A 14,651-nucleotide genomic window follows, 5' to 3' on the forward strand; every position below is an offset into this window, starting at 1 on the left:
TAATCCGCCACCACAGTGTCAAGGAAAGGAACAGTTCAGTATCCATTTATTCTGATCTTTTAAATAGAGCTTTATTGATATGAACGCTATACTGCCAAAGAGGAACATATTCAGGAGTTATAAAACATTAAAAAACACTCCAACGATACAATAACCATCTATCACCTCTCTGTATCGTTTCCCTCCTTTACACATACATTCCATCTATTATCTTTTCCTGAGGCTCGATTTCCATGGCAACCTCCCAAAAAGAAATTTTTGTTCGGCAAAACAGCAGTAGTAACAGCGTCTGACAGTAATCACCCAGCGTGTCCTTCTGGCTTACTCGCTCTACCTGCAGTCGGTACAAGACACCGTCAGGAAAAGCGGATAGTTAATTTGCCCGTACAGCTGGTGGATGAGTCCTGCGCACCACTGAGTCTGTGCTTATTGGTGCTGATGGCCGAGTGGAGCTCCACAATACCACCCAACTGTAGAGCACCAGTGCTGCCAATTACTCAAGTCCAGCCCACACCCAGGACGTCACTATAAGTCGGCAGCATAACGGTCCAGGAAAATGTGCACGCCGAGGTGTTGTTATTTTTCCCATCTGTATAGCAACTATTCTCACTACTGTTGGACTGTTTTTTTTTTAACCAGCCCACATTCAAAAAGGTGTTCACATCACCATAGCAACCATAGGAAAATGGTAGAACTAAAGAGAGTACTGCAGGTAACACTTTCACTGGAGATCTGTTGTGACTAATGACTAATAATTGCGTAACTGTTCCAAATTATAAATCAAGTTTATATTTCTACAGCTTAATGGTCCATGTTCTTAGGTTTTAGGTAGTGTCAAGTAAAGTGTAACTTATTATGATAAGTAACAATAATGGTCTAATGAATAAAATGCATAGAGACAAAAAAAACTTTTAAGCATTATTTAAAACAAAAATGAAAACAGCAAGACCTTCATTAACCTTAAAATAAAGTGTTAAAGACATTATTATAATTACTGAAGAAAATGCAATGCACTTTTTCTAGCAAAGCCTACGATGCATAATGAATTATTAATATGATGCATTATAATTAGATATTATGTAATAGAAAGAAACTCACCTGAGACCTGTCCTCTTTTATTTGTCTTTAGCATTTAAACTCGAAGTCACAGCTCATTGTTACGTATACTGTATGTTTGCAAAGGATTAACGAACGAAAAGTAACAGAGTTTCAACTATTTATTTGCATATGTACAAATTATCAACAGATAATTTGAACGTTATATAATATAATATTCAGCTGACATTTTTATTCGGATAATTATTGCAATATTACATTTCTCATTATTGGATATAATGTTTAATACGTCGAATGTAGAATGTATAGATGCACAAAATGTATAGCATGTATCATTTTTGGATTTTTTAAAGAACCATACACACTAATAGACTGTATATTTGCTATTAGTGGTAAAACTACTAGTGCTATAAATAAAACTGCATTTTCATAAATACCAATGTGTATTAAATTTAATATTTTGCTGAATACTTTTCTCTGCTTTTTGTTATTGGTCAGTCACTTTGCTGTATTCCCACGTAATTATTTTCCTGCCTTGGTGCTCACAAGGATGTCTGTCTGTCATGTTACAGCAGTGGTACACCTTATTAGAAAACACTCAGACATCTCACTATAGCTTTTTGCCTGCTTTCTGTCTGTCTCATAGTCAATCACCAGTTCACTGGTGTTTGTGTGTGTGTGTGTGTGTGTGTGTGTGTGTGTGTGTGTGTGTGTGTGTGTGTCAGGAGAGAGAAAATGGACATTGGGAAAGAACAGAATCTGTTGGTTTAATTTTTATTTTGTCCATCTGTCTGTCTTTTAATAGGCCGGTATAGGGTTTACTGAATCTTAGGTAAAGCAGCGTTGATTGGATTAAATCAGCTCATCATCAATGGCTCGATGTGAAGCTAGCCAGGCCTGATCTAAGGTTTTGTTTCTAAACAGCCAAAAAGTTCTTATTTTCTGTCCCAACCACAAAGACACCAAAACCAAGCGATCAGGAATGCAGAAGACCTGGCTCAGGTGTGTGAGTTGACAGAACATGTGCACCCAGGCTCCCTAAGGAATGAATTGGGAAACACTGAGCGAAGGAGGACTTACAAAATGAGGCCAAGCCTGGAAATATGAAGACACATGCACTCATTTGCATATTCGAGCATGGGGGTTTGTTTAAACAGATCTGTTTCATTCAATTCTTTCATCAACCGCAGTAAGACATCCGTTCATTCTTTCATTTCATTCATTTAATCATCTTCAGTAACCACGTTATCCTAAGCAGGGTCACACTATGAAGACCAAACACCATATTCTTTGCCACCCACTGCCAATTTAATGATGGAGGATTTTTTTTTTATTCCACTCAAAAAAAAAAACCATCTGTGCCTTAGCTAACAATGAGCAAGTCAAAGGAGATTTTAGCAAAATATCTAGGATAGAGCTAAGAAAAACATGAATCTTTGAACACAGTTATTTCTGTACATGAATCCTAGCTTGATTGCCAATAAGGAAAGGAGCAGAACCAGGAACCTGAAGGATCTGAATAAGAGCAAGGGCTTATACAGCAATGCTTGCCCTGGTTACTGTAATCATCAAGCAAGGGACAGAATATCCCTTGTGTTGACCGACTGCGTTGTCATGTATGTGCAGGTGTGTTTGCTGTATTTTATGAAATATTTAAGTATTGCAGACGAACTGAGGCACACAGACACAAAGAACAGGTGTGTGCTTGTTACATGGCCTCATTGGCCAGCATGGGGCTTGTGTTTACACTATTGCATGCTTCTTCTTTGACAGGACCTCCACGCAGCTCTTTTCCCACTCGCATCTGATTTAAATAAAAGCTTTTTTGCTCCCGCATCCTACAAGTCCTAATTCTTTCATCTCATTGGCTGCAATATTATCTCTGGGCTTGTGGTGCTATGCAAAGTATAATTTATTATCTGCTCTGCAAGCCAAATTTGCAAACCTGTAGTATTTCATTTGTTAAATAAATATCAGTATTATACGCTATTTATATTTTGTCTATAGTCTGTGGCACAGATGTGGCACTCTTTAGTTTCAGGTGTGTGTGTATGTGTACATGCTTGTTTTTGCTTGGGCTATGACTATTTTGGTAGCATTAAATAACTGGGGATTACAGCATGTGAGTAAGTGCGTGTGCGTGTGTGTGTGTGTGGAAGAGAGAGTGTGTATAGGAATATCTGACAGGATACAAAAGTCCGACAGTTCTAACATTTAAATTTAAAAAAGGCCATTTTTATTTCTAAAACTGATTAAAACTAAAATCTTTTGATAAGTAGCAATAAGGTTGCATTGTCTGAGCACATGTGTGTGTGTGTGTGTGTGTGTGTGTGTGTGTGTGTGTGTGTGTGTGTGTGTGTGTGTGTGTGTGTGTGCACATGACCATCCCTTATGGAAAAACTGTATACATTTCGAATAATCTGAGTTTTTTCATATAATAATATGAATAATATGTGATCACATGAAAAAGCAAGTGCATTTGACCCAAATTTAAGTACATATCGCATAAAATAAATGTGTTTACATATCTTTAACAAAAAAATCTTAATAATAAAGTATAATAATAATAATAAAACTGTGCAATAGCACACGAAGTGTCAGACTACAAATTGTACTTCGTGTGAATAATAACATAAATTATAACTATTGCTTTTCTGAAAGGGTGGTGTGTATGGTGCATGTGTGTGTGTGTGTGTGTGTGTGCGCATGTGTGTGTGCGCGCATGTGTGTGTTTAGTTCTTACAGGTACTGGTAAAATCTCTCGCCTATTTAATGGCACATATCGTATGTTATACACTGATCAAATATTTAATGTTAATTACATGTTTAACAGTTCCTCATATGCATGAAAATAAACCAGGATTCATGCAGGCTGTAACCTGCACTGGAATAAAAATTTGCATTGCGACTGTAGCACAGGTTCTGCACGCATGTGCGATAGTAATAGGAAGGTTAGTGCTCTTTTCCGTGGTACTTAAAAGTATTCTATGTAAAAAAAATTTAAAATAAAAAAAATACAAATATGCTTGCTGTCATGTATCCTGGCACAGCATTTTAAATGAAGCATAGAGCCATTACTAAAAGGAAGTAATTAGAACTAAACAGAGATCATGTGGAAAAATCTATTCCAGAAATAGAGAGCATGGGTGGCAATGGTGCAGGGGGTAGCGATGCCTAGTTGTGTAGTTTGGATTTAGATTTTGTCCAAGTCCTCCAGTTTTCTTTTACCTCCTCAAAAAATACTAAACTGCTCTTAAGTGTTACCTTGTCTGTGTTTGTTTTTGTGTGTGTGTGTGTGTGTGTGTGCATGTGCGCTTAAAGCCCTGTGACAGACTAACGTCCCATCTGATTGTATTCTCTTAAATTTTTTGTAGACTAAGTTCCAAGAAAATGCACTTATTGGATAGATGAATGAAAGAAAACAATCACGTTTTAACACATGATTGGTGCACACCATTGTATTGCACTGCATACAATCATCAACACATTATGTTTTAAAATCAAGACGGTCCCAGCTCATACCCATTCCAAGCCTGGAAGAATAAACCTGAGCACTTCACTGTTCACTCCATCATTGACATGGTCATAAACACTAACATAAAAGGGCATGTAACTAGGATTGTAAAGGCGGCAGTAAAGTGTCAATCTCGAAACAAAACTGGCAGTGAAGAGGGATTAATTGGGCCTGATGCCAGACAAGTGGTGCAAAGTTGAACCACCATTTCCAAGATAACAGGATAAAGAGACAATATCACTCACTAGTGAATTTATTACAGCTTTTAGGAAATAGGATTGTTCAAATTTCGGACTAAAAATTTTTTCTAGTCAAGGTTTACAATAGGTTTTAAGATCTTCCTATCTTGAGAAGAGTGCAATGTCCTGCATACAATCAAAAATGTACCATACTATGTTACTAGAGAAACAATAACATTAATATAAGTGAATATACCTTGCAGCTAGAACTACTGTCTGAAAATAACGCATAACCATCCTACCGACCAATCAGATTTGAGGATTTAATGGCATTGCGCTATATTTAGGCTGATCCGATTTACCCGTGTACGTAATTAATAGCTCAGTATGAACCTATAAACTAGCGCTTAATCTTCCCAAGCACTTCATGTAAACTAATACACATACCATGTATTGTTTTTACAAAAAGATACGCTCCCTCTTTCGGTAATTGCTTTTGTAATGATTACGCTAACATTAAAAGATTTTGTAGCACCATTCCTGGGCTTCTACATTAATGCTGGAGGTGCATATACGATATATTATCGTGGATGCGCCGAACGTTTATACTATTACTGTAGAACCAGCTCGGCTTTCGATTGAGCAAATTACAAGAGATCTTATTATGTAATGCATTCAGTGAAACAGTGCTGGAATCTCATTCATTTTGCCTTATTTGTGGAAAGAAGGCTGACTGTAGATTGTACGAGTCTTAGATCAAGGTTCTCTGCTTCCATTCATGACTAACATCTGTGGCATAATGTTTTCTCTGACCATCATTATGCACAATGAAATTAGAAGGGCGAATGAATATGTACTTTAGACAAAAAAAAATCGTATTGCTTTTCTCTATTCTCCATGTTTTTTTTATCCCAATTCGACACAAAAAAAAAAACCTATTTTGCCACTGCATTGCTTCAGGATGAAATTGTTACGTGCATGCAATTTATTCAAGAGTGTAAGACTAAGGAAATGTGACATTCAGTGTTATAAGATATTCATTAAATGCCATTTCCTTTAATTCCCTTTCAATTGAATATAAGAATAACAATCACACCAAGAAAGCGAACCATGGCAGGATGTTGTTTGGCTCCGTGTCAGCCTGCAGGAAGCAATGATGGCGCTTAAATTGCTTTAGACGCAAGTTGGTGACCACGACAAAGGCTAAGCCAGTCCTAGTTATGATCAATAATGTCTCCATCATTCAGAGGGCTAAATGAGCCAGTGTGATGTGGCCAGAGTGGAACAAACAGTGTGGCTTTGCTAATAGCGAATTTCTGACAATGAGGCATTATAAATCTGACAGGGAAAACCGAGCAACATGTATAAATGACAAGTGCAAGTATCAACAGGTGCAAGGTGTTAATACACAATTTGTAGTCTATTATCCGTCAACTCTGGATTCGGTATTTCAGCACACCAAATCGATAACTACAAAATATATTATATATGAACTATTCAGTGTATAAAGAAACTCAGGTTGAGTGAACACAAACCAGCATGGCTTTGGTAGCAGGTTTTCTGTGGCACTTTATTCAATCACATGCATTTATGTAAATTATTTAGCTGAAGGTAGCTCGTTCAGCCAGTGCCTAGCTACCGGGATGGAGACATAAGCTCATAAATAGGACAGTTTTTTTGCAGACTTTCATACATTTTTCATTTTATTTACCCTCTCCGGTGTGATTAGCCAACTGGCAACATGGCTTACTTGTCAGAAATTATAATGAATTGTTTAAAAGGAACTCTATAGAGAAGCATCCATTTATTCTCGCGTATATACAGTATATATATATATATATATAAAAATCTGTTCCATGGTGTTTCTCAAAATCTGAAGCACCGCAATGGAGGTTAATAGAAACCTAACCCTTATTAACTATTAACCTAAAAAATAGAAAGCCAGATGGCACAAGAGACACAATAAAGTTTTTGAGATTTTTTTGAGGAAACAAGACTCTCCATACTAATACGTTTGTGTAGCACAAACAATGTTGTTGTTCTTCCAGTATCTGTTTGTATATTTTATTTTACTCATTCACTCACCACTTTCAGTCAAAGACGCATTGGATGGACCATAGACTATCCCAGGAACACTGACCTCAGGGTGAAAATAGGATTCATAATTAAGTTTATAGAAAAATAAATATGACTAAAAGGACTGTCCCTCAGACTTTTTATTTAAACTACACAAATGTAATACTGTGATATCATAAATAAACAAAATGGTCTCTATGATATAAAATTGTAATCTAAAGCCATAAGAGAAAGAAGGCACTATGACCCAGGGCAAATGTGCTAATCCACTAAAGTCCTCTAAACCCAGACCTTTGTATGAAATCTGTTTGCCAATTCACACTTGCGCAGCAACTGCACAAACATCATGATAGTTCCTTGGCCAAATGCATCACTGTCTTGCAGCTACACCTTTCTCTCATGTGATCGTACTCAAAAACAAACCCCTCGGAGCTGATGCCAAAATCGCCAGGTTGCCGAACTAATTTGCTGAATCTCGTCAGTTTGTCTTACTTCTTAAGTGCATTGCCAAATGTCAGGAGAAAAAAAGCTCCAGCAGTCCTTGGGAAAGAAGTCTATTGCCTCAGCTTGTTTGGATTTACTAGCATGCTGGAAAAAGACAAGGTTTTCATGCACTTTCATAATGGTAATAGGAACATACCAAGCGGCAAGTGTTATCTTTATGTCACTTCAGACAGGCAAAGCTCTCAAGGGGGAAAAAATGGGCACATTGCTCAATTTTGCTTGTTCTAAGTTATAAGGTTCCAAGGAGTCGGGCTGATGAATAGGCGTAACGTGTGCAAAAGGATACAGCCATTGCTCAGTAATTATGCAACAGTTAACCACAATTATACAATCAGCGCCGCACCAAAGTCAATATCAGCTTTAAAAAATGAGGGAAAATGAAGCTCTTGAGTTCCTAAAAAGACTTTTCGAAATTAGAGTGCAGATGGATTTGTGTTGTGGAAACAGCTTGACAATAAACAGAATTTCAGATTTTCGTTCCCTGAATGGAAACAAGGAAGAAATGTATTTGTCCATGTACAGAAGATTTGAAGCAACAGCTCACCTCATTGAACTTGATCCTTTTCAACATGATCCAAATCCATAAATATCATTACACCTCACAAAGAAAATATAACTAACACCACAGTGAACTCTGATTGCCTTGACTAGGTATATACAGATATGTTACATTTGCTTCTATTTTCTATTACTGCTGCAAAAGCAGAGGTTTTCTTCCTTTAAGGTCTTTATCATGCATGTCACTGAAACCTTGCCTCCAGCAAAAAAATATAAAAAATCCAACTAAAAATATATTTTAAAACTATTGATTTCCATGCATCAATCAGATCTTAAAAATGTCACTCACAAGGTGATGAACTTTCCCAATGCCAATGTGCTCTAATACAATAGCGGAGCCAAAACAGAATATCACAAAGTATTGTAAGTAAGTATATTGTCTTCCTGAAACCATTTTTCATTTTGGGTTTTGGGCGTGTGCAATGCATCTTAGCACACTCCATATCATGGGCAATGACCTTGGGCAGTCAGACAAAGCGAGCGTGCTCTCACCTTCTTGCCTCATTTGCCTCAGTATAGATTTCCATGAACACATTACTTTTATACAATAAAAAAAAAAAGAAATCCTCCTTCAGCCTACAGCCAAATGTACGCACAAGAAGAAAGAGACATTCAAATAGCTACAGAATGTAAGATATAGTAATAAATCAGAATATCAAGCCTAAAGCAGGCAAATTTTTTGCTAGCTCGCACAAGAATGAAAAAAAAGAAGAATTGAAACTGTTTCAAACTCAAACAAATCTCATTTTAAAAAATGGGTGCTTTGTCAATTTAATCGCTTTATAATCAAGATATGTGTTGATAGTTTGAGGCCTGAATAGACAAGTACAGTTTTCTGAATGACATTTAATATATTATTCAGTTCAGCGCCCTAAAAAATTACTCTGAACACATGCTGCACTGTAAAAAATGTCTTATATGATAATTATGTTGAAAGCAACACAGCTTTGTTTTACAAGCTACAAATTCTAAACCATAAGAGAAAACATTTTCAACTATCTTCTTTTCAATTTTTCGTTTTTATTCAAATCAATTTTCTCAACCGGCGACTCCAGTGTGGCCAAAGAGAACCTCAGTCAAATCAACGAGGCATGCATGCATGGTTTATCTGCACTGGGCCTGTATGCTAACCTTCCCCTGCTAAAATGGTAACATAATACAATAAACTATCCTTTAACACTTCTTAACCTTTGCTATTTAATCAAGAATGAAACAAAGACAATAAGAGACAAGACTTAATATCTAACACTGAAGAACAGAATTATAGGGTCGACATCAGGTCTCATCAGTAAACAAGTGTCTATTGTTTTGTCGGAGGCATACCCTCAAAAAAAAAACAATAAAAATGATTACAGCACATTGTGCTTGTGTCGTGTTGCTGGGAAAGGCTGAGGCAGTCAGATAGCTTACTGGCTAGTGTGTATGAGCCTTGCTTCCAATTATTATCTACCCACCTCCCTACCTCCCTACACCCCCAGCTTATATCCTGCAATGTATAAAATGAATACAATGCATTAGAATGTATACATGGCATGTTTCAAATTAGGGGTAAACCGATAAATGGGGGCAATACATAACATGTGTTTTAACTACTGTACATCAAAATAAAGATTTTCTGAAAGTACTGAATGTTCATACTGCATCATACCTTATCTGGGCGTCATCAGTTCTAAACGACGGCATTAAATTGTGACAAAAAAATGATTAAACTGTCCTAAAAAACATAAACCAAAAATGATGATATCATTTTATAAACAAGGGAATGGTTGCATTCGTATTCCATCTCAGCTCTTGCATGAATGGTTCAGTTTAAAAGCTTGTGATAAGGAAAAGTTCACCGCCATGAATCAAGGGCAAATGAAACGGCCCATAAACTCCTCTGAATTCATCTGCTCAATTTTTTTTTGTTGTTGTTTTTTTTTTTTTTTGTGCTGCACGTCAAACGAATTAAACACTAATGAGAAGAAATAACAGCAGTTTGACCTCGGCGTTACCCTTAAACTAGACTCTAGTGCCATCTATTGAAGAAAAGCAACCTATAAATTACTTTTATCTGCACGCGTGAACTCTTCATCTCCTCCCAAAAACTGACGCATGAGATTCTTTAGGAACCCTTTTCGCGGTGGTGTGTAAAAAAAAAAAACCCTGTCACGCGCGTCTGTCTATCCAAATATAGTGGTACCGCTCGTGCCATCATACAGAACGTGTCCGTGGGCATACACCTTAGTGGTAACGCTAGGGATTTTTGCAAACAGGGCATCATCCGAGGGATAAGCCTGGCACCGTTCATAAATATCTGGAACGATCTGGATGCCATAACGCAGTCAGAAAAGGGGGGATAAAAGACAGGTGATAGAAAAGGAAAAATGTGAGGTGTGTTTGAGGGGGGGAGAGAGGGGAAGAAAGGATGCTATTGCATGCATAGGATGAAAAGAATCAACTCGGAGCAGGTTTACCTTCCTTCAGGAAGCGCGAGTGGAGAAGGAGCACGAGGGAACAGCAGAGCGCCGCTCCTGCCAAAGCCCACGCGACCCGCACGAGCTGCATGGCGGCGGCGCGATTCTTACACACCCGGAGAGGCTTCACACAGCCAACCGCGCTCCCATCCTTCTCCCATAGAAGCAAAAAAAAAAAAGTATATATATATATATATATATATATATATATATATATATATATATATATATATATATATATATATATATATATTGTATATATATATTTAAAAAAACAAACAAAAAAAAAAAACAATATGAACAAGAGGAACAACGCAGGAAAGCAGCGTGAGATCCCTTCCTTGGGCTTTTCGGGTGAATCCCGGTGCTCCTCAGTGGTGATGTGTTCTTAAAACCCGGAGGGCGTAAAATTTCCCACGGTGGGCTATTTCCCCTCCAGCTGCAGTCTGAGCGCGCTCTCTCTCTCTCTCTCTCTCTCTCTCTCTCTCTCGTGCCTTAAGCACTGTGATGCACCATCATGTCGCTTTGCTGCATCTCTCTCTCTCTCTCTCTCTCTCTCTCTCTCTCTCTCTCTCTCTCTCTCTCTCTCTCCAAACTCTCCACGCGCTTGTTTTTTTTTTTTTTTTTACGCACGACGCTCCCTTTATATTTCTTTTCTATCACGACTTCGGCAAAAATAAACAAAGTATATATATACTTTCACACGTATATATATATATATATAAAGCCTAGATAAATAAAAATAATAATTAATAATAAAAAACAGACCCTCCTGCTCGCGTTGCGGGAAGAATATAATAAAATGCGCTAGAAAAAAAGTGAAGTGTCCGGCGCGTTGGCGCGCGCGCCTCGTCCGCGTCTGTCTCCTTTTTTTTTTTTTTCTTTTTTTTTTCTTCTCTCCCCCCCCCTTTATCCGCGTTCGCTCGTCGCTTCTCAACAAGCGCGCGCACCGGCTCGACTTTTTCTCTCCTCTCCCCCTGCTGACGTCATCGCCCACCCTCCTCACACACACACACACACACACACACACTATCAAGAGCACTACCACCACCATCACTATCATTAGTGAGTGTGGAGGCGGCGGATGCGAGCTGGAGGATCTCAGCGCTCACATCTCCCAGGATCAGGATCGACTTTCAGTTTGTTCAACATGAGCATGCACGCCGGCTGAATCCCTCATCCCCAGTGAGGGACAGGAGCCCTTTCACACGTACAGTGCCGAATAATCCCCTTCCACACCAGGCTTGAGTGAACTCTAATTAGTGCTGAATGAACACATGAGATCTGATGATTCAAAAGTACAGCAACACTTGGTGCTCGTGTTGAATGAATTCCTACCAGGACTGAATTAACTCGTGCTTATCTGAGGCAAACAAACTGCTTTTTTTATTCTCCCCCACATTACAAATCACATCTCACATCTGCTTATGTAGTGAAAAGAAAAAAAAAAAAAAAAAAAAGATCTGTTGACCTTTTGGTCTGTTTGTCATCATTGAAGAAAATGTCATGCTTGTGCATAAATATTGATGTTTCCAATCGAATGGGGAAATGTTCCTTTTTTAGATTCTTATTAATCAACAACAGATGCATAACCTACATTATATTGTATATACTGCCAGTGTGCATCACTTATGAGAGCATGAAAGGCATCAGGCGTTCAAATAGTCCAAATCACATCCACATGACACCCAATCACATCACATTTGAGTTAGCTGCAAACCGGAGGCAACCAAAAAGTGGTTCTTTTAACATATTTTAGCTTTATTTACCTGTAAAAAACATATACCTTTATTTACTGGAGCTGCTCAATGACATTAAAGGAAAATGCAAAAAGGAAGAACTCGGGGAACACTGTGGAAATTACACCATGTTCAGAAATGTATTGTAGCCCACTGCCTTATTTCTGGAAAGTGGGATAATACCATATCATACAGATGAAATCCTTGTGGACGTTTGTGAGGCAAAATTTGGGTTATTCTGTGTTCTTAAGTGCTGTGCTTGAAAAGCCATTGTCACATGGTACATGTCACAATATTCATGTAGTTGTTTTTAGTTCTGGTAAATCGGTGAGTCTATTATATCGGTAAAAGAATGCTGAGAATGGAGCCACCAGGAAGGAGGAAAAGAGGAAGGCCAAGGAGGAGGTTTATGGATGTGGTGAGAGAAGACATGCAGGTAGTTTGGTTAAAAGAGGCAGATGTAGAGGACAGAGGGTTATGGAGATGGATGATCCACTGTGGCGACCCCTAATGGGAGAAGCCGAAAGAAGAAATGAGTGAGTCTATGGCTTGTCAGTAATTAAGGTTGCCTGAAACGTCCACTGAGTAAAACGTTTATACTCAATGATTGTCTAATTTCCTAACCAGTGTTGGCCATTATAATGTACAAAATACAAGTACACTCATTGTATTGCGAACAATAAGGGAAGTTATCTGTGACTTTAATTCACCAAAAAAAAAAATAACTGCTCAACGTGACTTTTGAGAGGTCACCTTACATCAAGGCTAATTTGTATCAATCACAGTCCCAGCGGTACAATAAGTCTCACCGGCATACTAAACAGAATGACATACTGAGCCAATCAGGAACAAAAAGTGCTTAACTAGGGGGCAATAATGCGCAAGGCTAGTGCAATAGACTCAGTACTGTCAGGGTTGTGGTTTCGGCATCTCATTTGGTAGCAATTACCACTGTTTACAATGAGGCAATCCATGCTTAATTCTTCTACAATGGCTGGAAACACCACACTCAATCCACCTCCCTGACGCACTGATCCATCACTCTTTCAGACAGCAATTAACGGAGACCTGTCCAGGAAGTGATGACATGGGTTGGGCAAAGCGTGTTCGTCACATTAAATGTGGTGAATATATTCAGAATGCCAGCAAGCACTCTTCTCTCTTTCCTTCATATGACTCATTTTGACACCTACACAAACCTGCAGCTTCAGCAACGAAGAACCTTTGCAGTGTCCTGAGGAGAGGCAGCTGCATCTACTTATTTATTAATCTGGATTATTTTCAGATATTTCGCCTGAATAGTTTCATTGCTGACGGCAGAACAACTCAAAAGAAACCAAAAAAAAAAAGTAAAAAAAAAAAAAGTTTGCTTTCTGAAAAAAAGACAAAATAAAAAATTAGAGACCTCGACCGTCAATACTACTTTGAAAAGTCCAGTGTAATCTTAGATCCCTTGCACAGTGATAGCATACATCTAAAACATTTCCTTTTTGCCAAGTGTATGAGAAGGCAAAAACACAATGAGCCGTACCCCTAATGTTTCACTTTGCTTTGCTTTTTCCACTGACCACTGTTCAAGTTAAATGGCAAGCTTGGCAGCTGCTCTAGATGTAATTCTCCAATGAAAGCCGATGGAAAGGTGAATGCCATGCATGAAAGCACTGTACCACAGTAACACAATAGTGTCTCAACTCTTCAGTTCCCAAGCACAATACCTTAATCATGGAAATGATGAAAAACAACACTGCCTGAAATGAAAACAGCATGTTGCCTTCCAAGTTGCACTGAAATGTTGCTTACAGTCCTGCACAAAAAGGTTTCTAAGAAACCTTTAAAGACTTTACGTCTCTACTTGTTTAGCTACAGGGAAGCACTTGTTATATACACATACAGACATTAAAATATGTATATTGAAATATATATTCTAATGAGCACTGCCAATCATTCAAGCAAGTTATTAAGTACCATATTTTTTGGACTATAAGCCGCTACTTTTTTCCCACATTTTGAACCCCGCGGCTTAAACAACGAAGCAGCTTATTTATGCATTTTTCCTGGGTTTTTCCCGGTTTCACAAACTTCAAGCCAAAAAACTGAACCCCATAACATTAGACCAATGAAATTTCCAAACGGAAACGAAAAAACGCACCTCACCTGTGTTCTAAGCTGCACGGCATCGGGAGAAAAAACTTTTTTTTAAACGCACGACGATGCCAAAAGATAAACTCCCGAGAGAAATAGTTGTGAAAGGAAGGAGGAGGACAGTGAACAATGAGTTTCTTGGTCAGCTACTGTTTAGATACAAGCCGCTGTAACGTGTTGAGTCTGGGTGAAGGTAGAGCTCACTAACTCCAGTTACAACAGAAATCATATAAGCACAGACAGGATTCCAAAACTCGTGCTTTTTTATTTTTCTTGGCAACAGCGTTACGGGTTAGTCAAAGAAACTTTGAAATGAGCATCAGAAAATAATAAGGACATATTCCTCGTCTTGCACACACGCAGTAATACCGGGAAAATGCAGTGCCAGGCTACTTCCAAAATACCGCTATGCTCCTAAAGGAAGCGC

The 14,651-nt window shown here is 38.3% G+C and overlaps 1 protein-coding gene across 3 annotated transcripts in view; it reads right to left on the reverse strand.

The window, feature by feature from the left end:
- Window positions 1–14,651, reverse strand: part of tafa5a (TAFA chemokine like family member 5a) — a 129,169-nt gene that overhangs the window by 68,059 nt on the left and 46,459 nt on the right. Inside the window, exon 1 of one of the 3 annotated variants that reach the window (XM_083528687.1) lies at window positions 10,344–10,536. The exons of the other annotated variants lie outside the window; for them this stretch is intronic. Coding sequence (XP_083384813.1) covers window positions 10,344–10,434 — 91 coding nt within the window. The 5' untranslated portion in view covers window positions 10,435–10,536. Of the gene's footprint in view, window positions 1–10,343; window positions 10,537–14,651 lie in introns of those variants that run through there. 3 annotated transcript variants of the gene reach the window in all.

The sequence above is a fragment of the Silurus aristotelis genome (assembly GCF_946808225.1).
Source record: "Silurus aristotelis genome assembly, chromosome: 24".
NCBI classification, from domain to species: Eukaryota; Metazoa; Chordata; class Actinopteri; order Siluriformes; family Siluridae; genus Silurus; species Silurus aristotelis.